Source organism: Vespula pensylvanica, chromosome 1, assembly GCF_014466175.1.
Source record: "Vespula pensylvanica isolate Volc-1 chromosome 1, ASM1446617v1, whole genome shotgun sequence".
In the NCBI taxonomy this organism is placed as follows: domain Eukaryota; kingdom Metazoa; phylum Arthropoda; class Insecta; order Hymenoptera; family Vespidae; genus Vespula; species Vespula pensylvanica.
Window position 1 is genome coordinate 4,651,437 of NC_057685.1, and position 19,295 is coordinate 4,670,731.

At 33.9% G+C, this 19,295-nt stretch overlaps 3 protein-coding genes across 4 annotated transcripts in view; 2 read left to right on the forward strand and 1 right to left on the reverse strand.

The window, feature by feature from the left end:
- The window catches only part of LOC122638216 (uncharacterized protein DDB_G0284459-like), a 46,274-nt gene extending 33,741 nt beyond the window's left edge, over positions 1–12,533 (forward strand). Inside the window, exons 2-3 of the mRNA XM_043831073.1 lie at positions 8,560–9,332; positions 10,254–12,533. Coding sequence (XP_043687008.1) covers positions 8,670–9,332; positions 10,254–12,167 — 2,577 coding nt within the window. The 5' untranslated portion in view covers positions 8,560–8,669 and the 3' untranslated portion in view covers positions 12,168–12,533. The remainder of the gene's footprint in view (positions 1–8,559; positions 9,333–10,253) is intronic.
- Positions 12,534–13,436: 903 nt separating this feature from the next.
- On the reverse strand, positions 13,437–15,706 carry LOC122634527 (rRNA methyltransferase 2, mitochondrial). The gene has a single exon (XM_043823553.1). It carries the CDS (start codon positions 15,492–15,494, stop codon positions 14,742–14,744), a length of 753 nt encoding a protein of 250 aa, XP_043679488.1. The 5' UTR covers positions 15,495–15,706; the 3' UTR covers positions 13,437–14,741.
- A 102-nt stretch (positions 15,707–15,808) lies between these two features.
- LOC122634503 (WD repeat domain phosphoinositide-interacting protein 3) lies at positions 15,809–19,198 on the forward strand. Of its 2 annotated transcripts, none has more exons than XM_043823508.1 (6): positions 15,809–16,019; positions 16,870–17,052; positions 17,127–17,384; positions 17,462–17,663; positions 17,747–17,970; positions 18,071–19,198. In XM_043823508.1, exons 1-6 carry the CDS (start codon positions 15,953–15,955, stop codon positions 18,175–18,177), a joined length of 1,041 nt encoding a protein of 346 aa, XP_043679443.1. In that variant the 5' UTR covers positions 15,809–15,952; the 3' UTR covers positions 18,178–19,198. The 2 variants fall into 2 exon arrangements, with proteins under 2 accessions (XP_043679443.1, XP_043679451.1); XM_043823516.1 differs by lacking the exon at positions 15,809–16,019 and adding an exon at positions 16,434–16,785.
- Positions 19,199–19,295: the final 97 nt, after the last annotated feature.

A 19,295-nucleotide genomic window follows, 5' to 3' on the forward strand; every position in this document is an offset into this window, starting at 1 on the left:
CGTTTTCAATTCTCCACGAAAATATTTTTTATTACATTTTATCGCTACACAGAATTCTGTTGCGTCCATATCCAAAATTCCGCAAAATATTTTTGCAAAATATAAATTGTACAGATACAATGTAAAACAATAATATCATTGCATAAGTGATACCATAACTTATACAAATTATATTATTTGTAGAAAAAAAAAACTTAAAGAGGGTTAGATATATTCGTCCGTTTTCGAAGACGTGTATTGAAAAAAAGAAAGAAGAAATACAAGCGAAAATAAAACACAAAAACGAAAAAAGAAAGAAGAGAAATTCGTTTTTCCATGAAGTAAAGAAGGAGGAGCGCGGAAACCGATAATACGACCAATGCGTCAGAGCTTTTATCTGAAAGAGTCTCATATTGTTTCCTGTCTCGAAGAAAGAGAAAGAGAAAGAGAAATAGAACGAGACAGAAAGAAAACGTCTTCGTAATGCATTCTACGATCTAAAGAGCGACGATAAACCTCGTGAGAGACAGCGTGCCGTGAAACTTACGATACAAAAGCTCTTGGTTCACACGGCTTTGCGTGCGCGCGCGCGCGCGCCTTCACGACAAGAGAAGAGAGAAGAGAGAGAAGGTAGGCTCCACGTGAAACAAAAAGAGATAAAAGGCTAATCATGGATTCGAAAGTAAGAGGTAGAGAAAGAAAAAAGAAAAAGAAAAAAAACGTAAAGAAAAGAGCTCGTGTTTCCCCTGAGCTAAGGCTAAATCGTGCCTCCGGCTAATTTTTTTTTTTTTAATTTTGTTTATTTTTTTCTTTCTTTTCTTTCTTTTTTATCTTTTTTTTTTTTTTCGAAGATAATTCAAATGATCGAAATCATCGTGTGTGACTCATAAGTGTATGAGATTTTGAGAAGAAGAATATTTTTGATTATTTCGAAGGACACGTCGAATATTCTCTTAATTATCATTATTGTTATTATTATTATTATTGTTGTGGTTAATTTTCTTTTTCATTTTATCTTTTACTTCGCTTTTTTTTCCTTTTTTGTTACATTGTATTAAGAAATATCTATTAATCACGTTGGTTCGAATTTAATAATCCGAGTTAATCGCGTCGAGTAGGACGCGAAGAAAAATTATACGATTAATAACATCCCGTTCTCTCGCTGGATTGAAATTAGAAAAGGGAAAAGAGAATTTCATTCGATTACCAAGACTTAGGATTAAATTCGCAACGGGGGGGACACATCGGCGAGATAAGAGAAGCACTAACAAAACAAAGAAAGAGAGAAAGAGAAAGAGAGAGAGAGAGAGAGCTCTAGAGAGAGGAGAGATCTATCTATGTAAGAAAATCTTCGTAAGAGGAATGAGATGAAGAGTTTAAACATCGTAAGGGCGGATAAAAGATGGACGAGAAAAGAAAAGAAAAGAAAAGAAAAGAAAAGAAAAGGAAAGGAAAGGAAAGGAAAGGAAATGAAGCAAAAAAAGAAATAAAGAAAGAAAAGAAAAAGAAAAATAGATAAGGGAAAAGAAAGGAGGAAAGAAAGAAAGGAAAGGGTTGCTTGGTTGGCCAGACCCATTAGTCAGTCGTAGAAGACAGGTGCCTATGATTAAGAGTATCAAGCTATGTCATCCGGTGTGAGTTGGCCACTCGCCAAAATCTTAATTCTTTAGTCGACCCAGACGCAAACTTTCGGACTACCGTCGTCTTCGTCTTCGTCTTCGAAGACGTCGCTACGACGAAGACGACAACGTACGACCGATTATTAGCCGCTCTTTCCAACCTCCTTGGCCCTTGGCCAAACATGTTGCAAACATGTTCTGGAATTCCCATCGCGAACACCTTCGATACGTGCCGACGATATGTCACGGATTTACTCGAGCTGGCGCTTTTACTCCTCCTCACACATACAAAGAAAAATAGAAGGAGGAGAAAGAGAGAGAGAGAGAGAGAGAGAGAGAGAGAGAGAGAGAAATATTTTCATGGCTCGCTCGCTCGCTCGCGAAGAAGAAGAAGAAGAAGAAGAAGAAGAAGAAGAAGAACATGAACAAGAAGACGAAGAAGAATAAGACGATGGTGGAACAGGCAAAGCGCTATTCCCGGACGTTTAACGCGGATCGAATCGACAAGCATCGCTCGAACACCTTTTCGTTCCTCTTCAAGATCGGTTCCGATCGAACGACCCTTTGCACGTTTTCCCATTTATTTATTTTCATGGCACGCGATACTTACTTCGATATAATAGATAGACGTACGTATTCAATGTATGGACATTTATTATCACGTCATCGAGAAGGGAGCTTTTTCTCTTTTCTACCTTTTTTTTTCTTCTATTATTTTTTTCTTCTTTTTTTTTTATTTTTTATTTAATGGAGATGAAGGGTAATCATCGTTTCCATTTATGGATCGTGTTTGAAAGTGTTTTTTATAAATACTTTTTTTATGAAATTTCTTATCACGTACTTATCTACTTACGTAGAACGTTTCACAGATCGATCGAATTAAAGATATGGGATATAAATAATAGATCTATTTTTTCTTTTTTTTTTCATTTATTTATTCTAGAATACATTGATTATTCCGTTGGAGAAAATTCTTTTGATATTATCTTTTTGAAATCTATTATCTCTAATATTAATTTTCCAAGTTATCTTGTTAAGACATCGAAATCTACGAGGAAAATCTTAAGAGAACGAACCAGTTCGAGTTAGGATATTTGTCGATGTTTAATACCTTCAACAAAGTTAGAGAGATAAATGATGAAAGAAGAAAAAAGGAAAGAAAAAAGATGAAAAAAGAAAAAGAGGGAGAAAAGGAAAGTGTATGAGAAGAAAAAGAAATAATACGAGATCGGACCGAGCTATCGAGAGAAGCTGCGAGGTTCCTCGACTTTTCAGATCAGATTCATTGACCCCTCTGAGAATCATTCTCGGACATTTGTACTTTCCTTCTTTTTCTTTTCTTTTTTCTTTTTTTTTTTTTTCTTACTAGTCCGACATAAACACGGTACGGAACGGAAAGCGAGTAAAAGGAAAATAGAAAGAGAGAGAGAAAAAGACGAAGGGAACAAACACGAAGAATATCTTCGTTCGTATCCGATCGACGATAATGATAACATCGACAGATAGAAGGAGTCCTTGAAGTCGTTAGTTAAACGATGAAGCTGAAAGGGTAACATGTAACATAGTTTCTAACGATATCTAACCCGACGAATCAGAAAATTATAAATTATATTATACAATATTAAATCTTTAAAATTCTAACAAAGAAATCTCAAATTTATTCTCTTCGATCGAATATTTTTACGATAATAAATTATTACAAGAATCCAATAATTTTAGGTCACCGTATGTAAATACATATATTCATAATGAATAATTATGAATCATAATTAGATAGTACACAAATTTGCGTATAAATAAGATTGAGGATGGTATATAAATTTTTTGTAGAAATTATTTCTATATATAAATAAAGATATAATCTGGTAACAAAAGTTATTATATATAAATTATATTTTGGTATACAAATAATCTGATATATAGTAAATTAATATATAAATTATTTATATATACATATACATATATATGTATAAATAGATAATTTTCTATAGAGAATTATTATATAATTATTATAAATTATCTATAAAGAAATAATTATGTAGCGTTCTGTATCTTTTTATAATTTAACGATGTAACAACGTCCGACATAAAACTATCTGAAATTTTTCATAATGGCGTCTGTAGCAACGTGTATCCATTATTGAAAGAATAGGAGATTGAATTATCTCGCGTCTAGATGTTACAAGGAGTGATATGCGAGAGCGGCAAGATGAAACGTCGCCGTCTCATCGAGATAACGGAGCACGATTAAACGTAGAGAAAGGGAGTGTAGCAAACGTTTATGAACTTTACCGCGCCCTTACTCATTGCCGGCGCCCTAAGCGGAGGTCATCCAACAGATAAACAACGAAATAAACAGGAAACCATGAAAAACATATCTTCTTCTTTTCGATCGTCACACGGATCATACGAACGTACTGATTATAAAAGTAAATTGAAAGAATTGAAAAAAAAAAAATTAAAAAAGAAAAAGAAACATGATCTTTAAAGAGTATCGATTTATAGAAAATTAAAACAGGACTAACTTTGTTTCTTATCGAATTTTATTAATGATCAACAAAAAAATGTAGAATACTATCCTGTTAATATATTGATTTGCTATTTTTTATCGTATCGTACGAGGACACAAATTAGCTCCATTAAATCGGCCATTGCCGGAGGCTCGCTTTAACTGAAAAGTGTGTCGCGTTCGATCGGCCTCTAAGAAGAAGAATTTATTACAAAGAGAGACACGTATTATATGTGCGCGTACATACAAATACATAGACACACAAATATGACATATGCACAGATATGTATATATATATATTTATTGTTAGTAATCTAGAACGTGTAAAATCATCCAGAGATCTCTGATTTCGTGGAGATATGCAAAAGAGAGACGATTTTCCAAGAGAGTTTGATCCTTTTTGGAGAAAGAAATAAATGGTGATTCCAGTTAGACGTAGAAATCGGTAGGATTACGAAATGCAGAAGGTGTTGGATTTTATGTAATGCAAAACTTATCGCATTTCGCCTTCGTCGATGGCAAAAACACATATATAGTAAATATATATGTGTGTATGTGTGTGTGTGTGTATTATATGTTTGTATATATACATATAAAAGCTAGCAACTTAGCAAGACGTGTATACACGTATACGGAACGTGTCGCTGCAACGTGCGGATTATTCAAACAAGTGGAGCACGATCCAGTGGTATGTGTTTGTATGTATTGTATATATACTTATATATATATACATATGGGTATATATGTATGTATATATGTATGTATGTATGTACGTTGCCCGATCGAGCAAAACCTTCTTGCTCGCGGAGAAACCAAGAAGCGAGTTTACTAATCACCCGAGAAACGCCACGATTACAATCCGGTGGAATGCGCTTAGAGCCGTCCTTTCGAAAGGCTTCTGCTCTCACGTTCTCCATCTCTTACTATATTTCTCTAGACACGTATATAAAACCGATACATAGAAACTATAAGTCGATAACTATCGACAGATTAAATAATTTTTTGCCTAATCAACGATATCTCGATCAAACAGAAATATATTATATCTATACGTATATGTTTTACAATTAAATTTTTTATCGTTTTACCTTTATTGTTTTTCCTTTTTAGTTTTTTAATTTCATTTTATTGAAATCAGGTCAAATCAAAAATTAATGTCAAACTTGATAATAATTATACATGCTCGGTATCGCTTTGACGAATGACATACACAGATCGTATCATTCTATACTTTCACAGACACGAAAGGAGGGAGTATGTACCAAGAAAGATCTAACTTATCGCAACTCTCGAAGATCACGATCGTCGCACGATCATGTAACCTCTAGCTGAGAGACTTGGACTGCATTGTATTGAGAGATTCGAAAGGCTTTTCACGACTTTTTGCCGACACGAAAGAAAGTACTTATTAACGTTCCGATTATGTCGTTAAAGAGGGGATGATTTATCGTACCGATTAAAACAATCGGAATATGAATTTATATTAAAACAAACGTATGATCAATTTCGACTTTCCGATTTCCTATTTGATAATATTTAATATAAAAAAGTTCTTTTTTTTTTCTTTATTTTTTCTTTCTTTTTTTTTTATAGTTATCTGCAAAAGAAATTAATACATAAGATGTAATAGAGACGAGGAAATTATCTTACCAGCTGTTCTCTCTCTCTCTTTCTCTCCCTCTCTCTCTCTTTCTCTCCCTCTTTCTCTCTTTCTCTTTCTCTCTCTCTCTCTCTCTCTCTCTCTCTCTCTCTCTCTCTCATTCTTTCATTTAACAAGAACGCGACCAATTTGATAGATTGGAAAAGTTTTGCTCGTGCGTATCATCTTTGCGAATAATTGCCGTACGAAGATTCTCGCGAACCGATCATTATAATTTATTACATATCGTACACATATATAAATCTGCGTACTTGTGTTTACATAAATATATACGGACTATATGTATATATGTACGTAATACACAATATCGCGTATATATGTACATTCCCGACCGACAACGAGTTTCCTGTTGATTTTAGAGAAACTTTCGACAAGCTTCCTCTTACAATTTATCGCTTACTACGTCATTATCGCCAATAATTATGAATGATCGGTCATCCGTTTGATGATTTCCCAGAAAATTAACGATTTGAAAAATCGACCGACTATTCAGACCGATCAAAGTTGTTTAAACAATTATAAATCTATATATATATATATATATATATATATATATATATATAGTTTGACTATTTGATTCTTTTTCTTTTTTCTAATTTTTTTTTATTTTATTTGTTTATTTAATCCCTTAAATGAATTTTTTCAAAAATCATGACCGAGCTAAGTCACTTTTTGTCAATATTAATCATATTATAAAATCAATATGTATAATCAAAGTATATGTATATATGTCAATATTATATAACTATTGATATATAATATATAATATATAATAAATATACCAAAAATAAATTGATGTAAATATTTCGGAATAAAAGGGAGAGAAAAAGGAAAGAAAGAAAGAAAGAAAGAAAGGTATAAGAATCTTCTTGTTATCCACGTACGTCGATTTCGTATCACGTAGGCACTTACAACTCGCATAAATCATACCTTTCCATTGGACCTCCATTTCGTAGCACAAAGCCCGTGGCAATACTCGTGAGGACACGATAAAAGATTGCCGATGTTTCACCTTCGAAATATTCAAACCCTTTTCTCTCTCTCTCTCTCTCTCTCTCTCTCTCTCTCTCTCTCTCGCTCTCTCTATCTTTCTCTCTTCCTTACAAGCGCGTGTTACGAATACAGTTTGACGATAAGAGATATTGCAGAAGTACATTGAAAGTTTCGACAATTGCATTATTGAATCTTGTAACGTGTTACAACGACCTCGAGAATTCGTTACGAGTTTGTATCTTTTTTTTTTTCCTTTCAGTCCGTTTTTTTTCTTTTTTATCATACCTTGCACTCTCGATTACCTGTATGCAATCGATACAAAGATAAAATTATATATAAAAGAACAAGACAGACGGAAAGAGAAAGATATAGAGAGATAGACAAAGTTATGTTAAAATTAATTATAGCGTAGGTACAACGTGTTATGTTAATCATAGAATAGTTTATTGTCATTAAAATTGAATCGATTAGCATCATAAACTGAATGTCTTGTCGATCTCGATTTTTCTGGTATAACTCATTGAGTTTTTTACAATTTACAATTAGTAATCGTGTCATTGAATTCCGAAAGATCAAGGAAAGTTTCTATATTGTTAACACCGGTGTTAACACTCGATGAAAATTAACACATGATTCATTGTTCATAAAGGATTCGAAAAGGATTATTAAAAAAGAAATGAAAGAAAGAGAGAGAGAGAGAGAGAGAGAGAGAGAGAGAGAGAGAGAGAGAGAAATTGCATTATTCACAAATTTACATTAGTCACAAATAAGATACTATTGTTACTATCTCATTGTTAGTCTTATAATAAAATATTCGATTCTATCGATTTTTGTCCACTTTTCTCACGGCTCTCGTTGTCGTAACGACACATCGAACGATCGTGAATTCGATTCTCGTATTTGTACGGCTTATTCACGAAGCAAACATAATCGTAGCTTACCATACGTATAACGGTAAAAACAGAACAACGTGCATTCATGTATGCACGTTACGTGCAAGTTCTTAAATCTTTATAGATCTTCAAAAATTTCCAATTATGTTCCTTTCATTATACATTCATAGATATAAAAATAAAAAGGAAGTTGTAACTCGAATAACATTTTTTGTTTGTTTATATATATATATATATATATATATATATATATATATGCGTGTATGTATGCATGTATTATATTCATACATTTAAATTGATTGGAACGTGTCATATGTAAGAAAAAAATAATAATAAATAAAAAACATTTGTTCATTGAGATTATCGCATAGATCGTGTTAAACGAGAAATAACCATGAGGATAACCTTTAAACTAAATCTCTTGAGATTCAATGAACAAATAATAGTCAAGACTGGATCGAATCTGTTTCGTATCGAATTCCGTGAAACGAACAGGTAATTTACATTCACTTACGGGATCGAGAACGTTCGTTCAAACTCTGGGCAGAATGAATACGACTTGATTAATCAATTAATTGCCGTTGTCCGTTTGTTCAGTTAACCAAACGATCAAACGACTGGGGTCAGCTTACCAATTCGTTTGTTTTTGGTTCTCTCTTGTCTTTCAGCCCGTTGTTCATTCTAAAGGGAATAGTAGACATTGAACGTTTTAGAAATGAAAAGAAAAAAAGAATCAGAAATTTATGATCATCCATCTCGAATTACATACATATGTATTGTCATTCGATTGTTAATAAATTAGGTTAAAATAAATTGATCCCAATAAAAGGAAATAGATGACAAAGAATCCTTTCAGCATCTTCTATCGTTATAACACTAATTTACATGTTTTCAATCTATTTTCAGATAATTCCAATGCGACGAGCGTCAAGAGGAAGGTGACGAGGTTGGGTCACATACGAGAGTCGAATAAGATCAAGCAAAGATACTTGAGCTTGGTGGGACATCGGAGGACGATGATGATGTTACGATCGTTTTTACTTATTCTCTTCCTCGTTGTAAGGCATTGTGAATTGGCACCGATGAGAGCCAAGGACTTGGCTCTAAACGATGAGATACCATCGTCGTCATCGTCGTCATCGTCTTCGTCGTTGTCGTCGTCGTCGTCGTCATCGTCGTCTTCGTCATCATCATCATCATCGTCATCGTCATCATCATCATCATCATTGTTGTCCTCCTCGATGCCAACGTCAAGAAAAGGATCTCGAGGCTCATCTTCGCCAAGCGAATTAACTTGGGAAGCTTGGTTGTTGGTCGATGCACAAGCCGGTGATCACGCTGGCTTAGACTCGGCAAACATTTTACGAAAAATCACTCCGAAGAGTATTTTCTTCGCTCCGACTCGCATCGAATGCGCCGAAGGCTATCGTGCTGATACCATGGACAGATGCGTAAAAGATGTCAAAATTGATCACGAAGCGCAATTCGATTTCCTCTTGAAACGCGTCAGTGCTATGTACTTGCAACGATTTGGTGCTAATACTCAGGATCAAAAGACGAAGGATCAGAAACACTCTTCTGGTCCACTTCAATTAAGCATTCCCTTGCTCGGTGCACCGATAGCTGCTTCTCCTGTTGAGACTCAACAGATAACGAAGAACGAGGATGAAGGGACGAATGTAAGGGTCGGAGTTTTACCATTTTTGGAATTGATCGCTGGTTTACGCGAGGATAGCTAGCTGTATTAACACGAACGGCCTAAATTATTTTATTCATTTTATGTGATAGTTTTCATTTTTATTAGGACGTTTTTATAACTAATAATGTTTTAGACTTTTAGTCGAGATTTTTTTTTTTTTTTTTTTCTTTTACATTCGATAAAACCTTTATTATTGATATTATTGAAGAAACGTGACGTGTTAAACAATGAATGCTAATTATTTATCTTTTCTCTTTCTGTCTCTCTCTCTCTCTCTCTTTCCTTCTTTTTCTCTCTTTCTTCTCTTTCTCTTCAAATAATTCTCGTAATATCCATTTGTTTAGTATTAATGTTAAAAACGTTAAGTACCTGTCTTTGCGTGAACCGGTAATAACATTAACGTCACTCTCCCAATATAATTCTTGAAAGTGTCTGTGATTTGGAATAAATATTTTTATTAATTAATTCGTCTTGCAATGGACACGTATCTTTCGTATTATTTTCTTGTTAAATAAAGTGCCCTTATTCATAATATAATACATCCATATATCATGAAATATTTGTTATCTAGTCATTGCATCTATTCTATAACGAACAATTTTATTTCTTAATATTTTGAAGATAGGACGAGTCACGTGACTCATTGTTTATACACATATGTATATCAATTATCATGTACATAAACAAATACATATGTATATATATATATATATACATACATTACAAAAAAAAAATAAAATAAAATAAAATGAAATAAAATAAAATATACCGGCAATTGCGTATATCAGATGATGAAAAATAATAATAATAATAATAATCATAATCATAATAATAATCTCATAATAATGAGATAATCTTCTTTGTTGTAAAATTACACAAGCACCTGTGCTACTTCTCTTAGGAACCCCTGAAGGAGACGGTTACCGTTTACGAAGCTAAGAACGAGACGACAACGGAAGAAGAAGAAGTAGAAGGAGAAGAAGAAGAAGTTGAAGTAGAACAAGAAGAAGAATCAAAAGAGGAAGATAAGAAAATAATTTTTCTCGGAAATGCCAGTAGCAATACCTTTGTCGATAAAAACGATTCTCCTAACGAATCTTTCAAATCCGAAGGTATCATTCCCGTTGCTGAATTCGTGGACGAGACAAATGGTAGTAGCTTTTCAGAGATAGTAGATTACAAAATACCGATCGATCTAAAAAACATTTTAAATGTCACGAACGCGAAGAAAAAAAGCAACGGGAGTGAGATCGTTGAGGATCCGAGAATGAAAGAAATATTTTCGATGAACGTTACGAGTATGTCACCAACGCTGGTTTTCGTTTTGACACCAACGAAACAGCCTCAAACCGAATCATCCGTTTCTTCGGAGAATCCACCGGATGATCCTCCGGAGGATTCCTCGAATGTTACCACAGATCACGTGATCGTTCGAATGACCGAATCAATGAAAAATTCAAGCAATCAAGAGATCGACGTAGGAAGCGAGTCGAACTCGATGGTGCCACCCCTGAGACAATTTTCCGAGATCCCATTAATCATTGAGGATAAAATCGAGAATAATGGTAGTAGTTCGGAGGCTTCTGGAATGAAAATAAACGATGGGGAAGAACAGGAAACGACGTACGAGGATGAACCAGTTGAGGAAGACATCGACGAGGATGACGATGAATACGTTGACAATACCGATACACCAGAGGAAGAATTCACCGAACTCGAAGGTGAGATTTTGAAACATGGCGAAGCCGGGATCACTATACCTGTAAAGAATTTGGATAGATTACATTTGGAGGAGGAACATCGAGAAAAAACTGAGGAATCGGTTGTTAAAAAAAAAAACGAGAACGATACATTTGACTCCTCCCGAGATGAAATTTCTATTCGATTCAATCATACCATCTTTAATATAGACGAGCCTGATAGCAACATATCCAGTGAGGCAACTATCAAGGATGATGTCATTATAGAGACAACGTTGTTGAACGTTGATCCCATGAAACTTTCGAACGATAGTAAATCTCCTTTTAGAAACGATAGTTCGGAAAACGACGAGGATGAGCGTTTTAACGAACATTTTGAGTCAGAAAAAACTCAAGATGCAAGATCAAAGATATTATTCCCGAAGGGAAAGGTTCGTACGACGATATCAACGAGTACGGAAGAAAATGGTAAATTGGAGGATCAGGTAAGTAAGACAAGGTCCGATGAGAAAGAAAAGAATCCAACGGATTTGAGGAACGTCGAGCTCGTTGCTGAACCTTCATCCTCGGAGTCTCTTTTATACGATCCTCGATCTGGTGATCGTTATACGGGAGAATCGATAGTAGAATTGGGGGATTCAAAAAAAACCACTACTAGCAGACCTAACACTCGAAATCTCTTAGATCTCGAAGGTTCGTCGAGTTTCGTAAGATCGGCACAAAGTTACGTAAAATTTCCTTCAGACGAGATCAACAGTATACACAATCAGGATTACAAAGAACGAGGGCAACATCTTTACGACGAAGGACTCTACTCTAGCACTAGCACGAAAAGTAGCGTACCGGTTCATCAGAAATCATCTTACCCTAGAACACCAACCGGCTGGAGAATAGATCGTCAACAACAGCCAGATCATGAAAGAAATCGTTCGGTCGTTGTTCAAAAACAAAAACCAAGGCAACCAATGTATTTGTCTCGAACGAAGGCACCTCTGACGAGGAACTCTCCTAGTCTATATTCCATCAGTCAACCTCCTCGTAGTGCTACGATCATGGATAGAGGTTATAGAAATACTTATGTTCAAGTATCACCCTTTCATAGGGTTGGATACTAAAATCCATATCGGAAGAATTATTCGCCTGATTAAGCGAAGAAGATGATATTGATGATCTTCGCGTGAGGGCTATCAATGACGTCGCTCTCCGCTGAAAATGAAATGCCCTGAGAAACGAGCCAACGACTCGATGTTGTCGACTTTGAAAAAGGTCGATAGACGCTCTTGGAACTGTGCCAAATAAAATCAAGGTTCAAAAGGAGTTAGGCTATCGCTCGCTAAGAACGTGTGATACGCGATCGGGAACGCTTGCTGTTTGGCATACTTATATCATTTCTTATATCCGAATCGAACAATCTCTAACGATTCGAACGATTTTGAAAGAAAAAAAAAAAAGAAAGAAAAAGAAAAAAGGAAAAAAGAAGAAGCTCGAAAGATCGAAAAGATCGAAAAGATACATACCTATGGAAAAATCGATCGAGCTTTTTTTTCTTTTCTTTTTTTCTTTTTTTCTTCGTTCCTTTTTTCCTTTTCTATCCTTGTGACGAAACGACAAAACACACATGCGTTCGTTTATTCTTTTATACGATCCAACGATCCCAAAGATTTTTAATATTCGTTGGAAATTAATATCTCGAAAATACTTTTTCCATTTAGTTAGCAACTTTTCAAATGATGTCAGCGTCGGACAGATCCATGATAATAAAGTTCGAGATCAATCGTTCGTTTTAACGAGATGAAAATTGATATTCTCTGACGTTTTACAGAGGAGAAAGTATATTGCAAATAGCCGTAGAGAGATTATATCATTGGTGCGATCGTTATTATAACGTTTTGCCGAACGATAAAGAGAAACAGAAGAGAAGATTATTGCAAGTTCGATGGTGATATCGTCGACGAGGTTTCGCGTGTTTTCAAACAACGGAACAAGGAATTGTTGAGCTCGTTCGACAGATTAAGGACGATCTTATTAAAATTTCCACCATAACGAAGTCGTAGAATTATCGCTATTAGTGAGATACAATTTTCGAAAGTGAAAGTCTTCATGATCGATAAGATCGCGATTCGTTCCGATTGACTTTCACGGTACAGCGTACACACTGCAAAATTATTAGAAATTAGTAACAACTTTGATACAATCGATTCATATTTCTAATATACGAAGAAAAAAAATATATATACATATATGTATGTGTGTGTGTGTGTGTGTATATATATATATATATAAATTTAGTGAGAGAAACCGTCGAATTTTAAATAATGTAATCGATCGTGAGAAGAAAAAAAAGAGATTAACGCGAGTTCGGGTAGTTCGTATTTATTTAACCTTCGTAACATTGCATTCATATGTACATATCTACAAATTTTTGCTTACAGATCGATCGAACGTCCTCGACTCGTAACACGTGTTTATTATTATTTGATTATTACGAAGGTTATACCGTTTTTGTTTAGTTTTGTTTGTTTAATAATATAATATATAATGAAATATTCGTTCTCTACGGCTCGAGATAATATGAAATAAAGCTAACCATAATTAATTCCTGTGAAAGAATGGATCACACTTGAATATCCTATTATTTGATACGTATATAAATACTGAGCAATGTTTTATCAAAAATAAATCATTCTTCTTATATCGATACATCGATGGATCATACGATTGCGAATCAAATATAAACACACATATGATGACTCGAACTCGTGAAACTGTCGGCCTAACGTATTTATGTATTCAAAATTGGGCTCTGCAGTTGTATGTACGCACGCACACGAACGTATACTCGCCTCACGCTATAAACGATAAATCCATGCTATCTAACATGTTTATTGTTGCATCAAATCCAGCGTACTCGTAATATCATCGTTTTGTACTACTTTACGATATAAGGAGGTCGATTTTACAGAAAAATTGTACAGCTAAAATTACGTATCCATATCCTCTGAATGTTTTCGATGTGAAAGATATTCAACGATTCTTCTTAATAGTATTTACAAATTCAGACTCGGAATCAGTCATTAAATTGACGGTCTTCGATGTCGCTATGCCTTGTCCTGTTACACTGGTATTACTATTCTTTAGTGTTATACGATACACGTACATTGTTTTTTTTACAAAGAAACACACACGACACAGTTAGTCCTATACGAAAGACACGTACGACCAGTGGAAATTAATATTAGACTTTACTTTTAATAATGTTCAACGTGTATGGCTATGTCTCTTTTTACGTGTGATATCACGTATGATAAAACAAATTTGACACTCGACAGTGTGGTCGGTAACATTATTGCTCTATGTATGTTTCAATGTGGTGTGTAATGTTTCTTATCTATTATATGCCAATTTATGTAAATATTAACTTTATTAAGAGAATTGTGTATATATATGGTATTAATAACGAACAAACAAAACACTGTCATAATACGTATTAATTGTAATTGTATCGAACAATTATTGTATTATTTATGGCTAAATATAACAATGTATATTACATATTCTACAACCATTTACTGTAAACAAATGTATTTATATAAATACATTTGTTGCATCGCGCGTAGAAACAATCGCAATAAGATAAGACGATACTATTCCAAAAATTATTGTGTTCTCTCATTTCTCTAGCCTGTCTGTTATTTTATATTAGGAGAAGATATTTTCAATCCTTTGAAACCTTTCGCTAGCACATACGCTTCGCTAGATTCGCTACGCGTTGCATTAGGTCTATATATTTTAACGCTTGTATAAAATTTTGTTAAATCGTTCTGTAACTGAATTGTCTTAGGCCCGTCCCAAATTTTAACAAGAAAAAGTCCATCTTTACATAATACCTGAAGAGCAAACTTCATAGCGTAATATATCAACTTCATTATATTTTCATGATCTAGTTCTCGTACACCGGTAGCATTAGGAGCCATATCGGATAAAACAACATTTGCTTTGGTTTCATTTAACAATTGGTACACTTTTCTATGTGTTTCTACCTTAGTAAAGTCCATACTTCCAAGAACAGTCGCACCTTCTATTGGAGAAATTGGAAGTCTATCTATTGCGATAACTTTCCCGACAGAACCATCTTGTTTACCATCTGCATTGGTTAACTTGACAGCAACCTGAGACCAACTACCTGGAGAAGCACCGCAATCTATTACGGTATCTCCAAAATTGAGAATCTTTTTTCTTTTGTTTATCTCTAACAATTTAAAAGCACTTCTACATCTATAATTTTCTTGTTTAGCCATCTCAACATAAGGATCACGTAACTGTCTTTCCAACCATAATTGAGAACTATGTTTCTTGCCTTTCAAATTTTTCGGTTTCTCTCGTAATAAAGGAGTACAAGTATGTACACATCTCGTCATAAAAATACTATTTATAAAACGCATCTTCTTGTTGTTAGTAATCTAACCTCTTCGAGATATAACAGACGATCAAACACATCGTATAATAGTTAAAATTCGTTTTACTCCATAACGAATAGATGATAGAAACAAACAGGTTAAAACAGATTAATTATAATATATGAAATCTTTCTATTAAGTGAAAAATAAAAAATATAAGTAAAAAGCATCGACGTGCGTAAATGTACGCGAAATATTATTAAAACTAGAGCAAACTAGAACTCGTTCTGATTGGTCGAAGAGAAACGCGATAGGTTCACGACTATATCAGCTGATTAACGGCAGAGGCAGCTTCGTTGGCATGCGCGAAGATGGTGGCAGGATTTCGTCGGCAGGTAAGGTCTTGCGCTGCTTGCCGGCCATTGCCGGCGAATATGTGATCAACTTTGACGAGTTTAAACGGACGATACGAACGAATGTCTACCAAAAGGACTTAATTTACGATGAATTTAACAACGGGAAACCCACATGGTAACGGCTTGCTTTATGCTGGCTTCAATCAGGATCAAGGTATGTGACCCAGTGCGCCACATTTTGACAGCGCTGGCATGCCACTGTCAAATTTATTTATTTTTCTTTTTTTTCCCACTTCTAACCTACGTCGACTTGCAATGTTTTTCCGTCATTTATTCTCATCGCGATTGGACGCTCGCCCACAAATCGAGTTATTTTCGTCTTCAACCTCGTAAATTTGCAGCCAACAACGTATTTCGCACCGATTAATTCAGCTTTTTTTGATAAAGCTTCATTATGGCCTTCTTAACCTCACTCGAGTACCATATCGACATCAGTCCTCGTAGATTTTTATCTATAAAGATTCCTTTATTTTTATTTTTGCTCTTTGTTCCATCATTTTGACCATTTTTATTATTATTATTCCTATATTATGTACTATACACTTTAGAAAGTGAAATAGTACAGCATGTGCTCTTTTACTTTCCAACCTGTACTAACCTTTTTTTACTTTACAACTTTAGAAAAATTTAGTTAACACCTATGAAAAACTTTTCCCATCGATATATTTATTTTTAAAAATATGTCCACGTTCTATTGATTTTATATATATATATAGTTTCTTGTAACGTCAATATTCTATAAAATCATATGTCTTTGAACTTTAAGAACAACATTATACATAGTCATAGTATTTCTGATAATTTTGTATATCTTTCTTACCAAAGTGTGTTTGTTCATTCAAGTAATCACTGGATTTATATGTAGTTGTTTAAATATCATTGGATATTGTAAATGTGTCAGTAAAATGAATGTCTATAAAGTAAGAGAATATATATACATGTAACATATGTTTAATAAGCAGATAACAATATCCCCTCATTTATACTGACTTTTGTACTTGCAGGATGCTTTGTTTGTGGTACAGAAAATGGCTATAGAGTATATAATTGTGACCCATTAAAGGGGAAGGAAAAAGAACGTCATGATTTTAATGACGGAGGTCTTGGTTATGTCGAAATGTTATTTAGATGTAATTATTTGGCACTTGTAGGTGGTGGACCAAAGCCAATGTATCCTGTTAATAAAGGTAATATCTATTGAGTCATATATACTCTAAAGAATAAAAAATTGAAATTAATATAATCAGTATGATATTTTTAGTAATCATATGGGATGATTTAAAAAAAGCACCAGCTATTACATTAGAATTTAATGCACCTGTGAAAGGTGTAAAATTAAGAAGAGATAGGATAGTAGTGATATTAGAAGGTGTTATAAAGGTTTATACATTTACGCAAAATCCACAACAATTGCATGTCTTTGAAACTAATCCTAATCCAAGAGGGTTGTGTGTTTTGTGTCCAAACAGTAACAATTCCTTGCTTGCTTTCCCAGGGCGAAAAAATGGTCATGTTCAAGGTAATATTGCATTAAATTGAAAAAGCTTATTAATTTTCTATGAAATTATTTATTTATTTTATGGTCTTACCTTATAGTTATAGATCTAGCTAACACAGAGAAACAACCTTTAAATATTGAAGCACACGAAACACCCTTGTCTTGTATAGCTTTAAATCTACAAGGTACTCGACTTGCTACAGCTTCTGAAAAGGGTACTCTAATAAGGGTATTCGATACGCAAAATGGTAATATGATCAATGAATTACGAAGAGGAGCAAATCATGCCAATATCTATTGGTAAAAAAATTCAGCAAAAATTTTTATAAGAATCAGTGACTTATATAATCGTTTTATCAATAATCAAAAATTTCATTTTTTAGCATAAATTTTAATCACGATTCGACGTGGCTATGCGTTGCGAGCGATCATGGTACGGTACATGTTTTTGCGGTAGAGGATCAAAAATTAAATCGCCAATCTAGTTTAGCGTCAGCTACCTTTTTACCAAAGTATTTTAGTTCGAGCTGGAGTTTTTGCAAATTTCAAGTTCCAGGAGGTCCTCAATGCATGTGTGCGTTTGGAACTGGCAATAATAGTATTATAGGTTGGTATTGATCAAATTGAAAAATATATTTTTTGTAATTACACATTAATTTTAAATAATAAATTATTTTTCTCTTCCTTTTTTTTTTCTATATATACAGTGATATGTGCCGATGGGAGTTACTACAAATTTGTATTTAATAACAAAGGAGAGTGTTCGCGAGACTTTTACGCGCAGTTCCTTGAATTAACGGATGACAAAATGTGACTGAAAAGTGTAAGACGTATGAATGTTTCATTGCGAAAAGCTAATGCGACTTTGTTGTCATCGTACGTCTCGTCGTTGCTTTCGTTTTACGTGTCAATTGCAGAGGATAGAGATTTGCAGTACATTTTCGCATCGTCGTGACTACTGTCGTGCTTGCTCAAAAAAAAAAAGAAAGAAAAAAAAAACGCAGAAAAAAAATGAGCATTTTATGCAGGGAAGCGAAAATGAGTCTTAATCTTTTAAAGTTAGATCATTCGACGGAGAGGACCAAAATGAAGAGTTATATGAATTGTTGGTGATACGTGCACTGTGCATGAATTTTTTCATAATAATAATAATAAGATCTAAGGGACATTATCGGTGATATCGTTGATTGTTACGTGGGGCCTAGTGGAGAGGGAGGGAAATGCGCTTTCTTACTAAATTCTTAATTGTCACGAAGAAAAAAAGCGACATAAGGGTGATTGATCTAAGAGATCGACTTATCAAAGTGATATCCTGCTTTTCATAAGAAAATTTAAACGTCTTTAAGAAATGTTAAAGATAAGAATGAATCATCATCACTTACCGATGTCTTGTTAATTTATGTGCTTTTCAAACACGAATCATTGTGTATATCCTTTCATATGTTCTTTTTATTTTCTTTTCTTTTTTTATTTTCTTTTTTTTTTTTTTGTAGATACTTTAGAAATCAATTCTTTTTTTTTAATCGAATTATGTAAAATTATTACATAAATTATATTATATTTTTTATTGGTTATCGATTATTGAAAAACGCTATCGCATATAGAATGAATTCTATCGAATGACAAACTAAAATATAGAGCGTTTAACTTAATAGGGTTTTATAATTTTTATTTTTATTATTATTTCCGTACACATTTAACATACATATACACAAGAAGTAACTATACTCGATTGTTAATATTGAATCCCATCACAAGAAAATATAGAGCAAAGATTGTAATTTCACGAAGATAGATTTTGATTGCGAAATAAAATTCATTATGCCTCGAAACAATATCGAGTTGCTGTCTTTCGTCATTTCAAACGTCGATCTTTTCATACGCGATCCCGAAAGATGAAACGATATTATATTATTTACAAATCGATCGGAA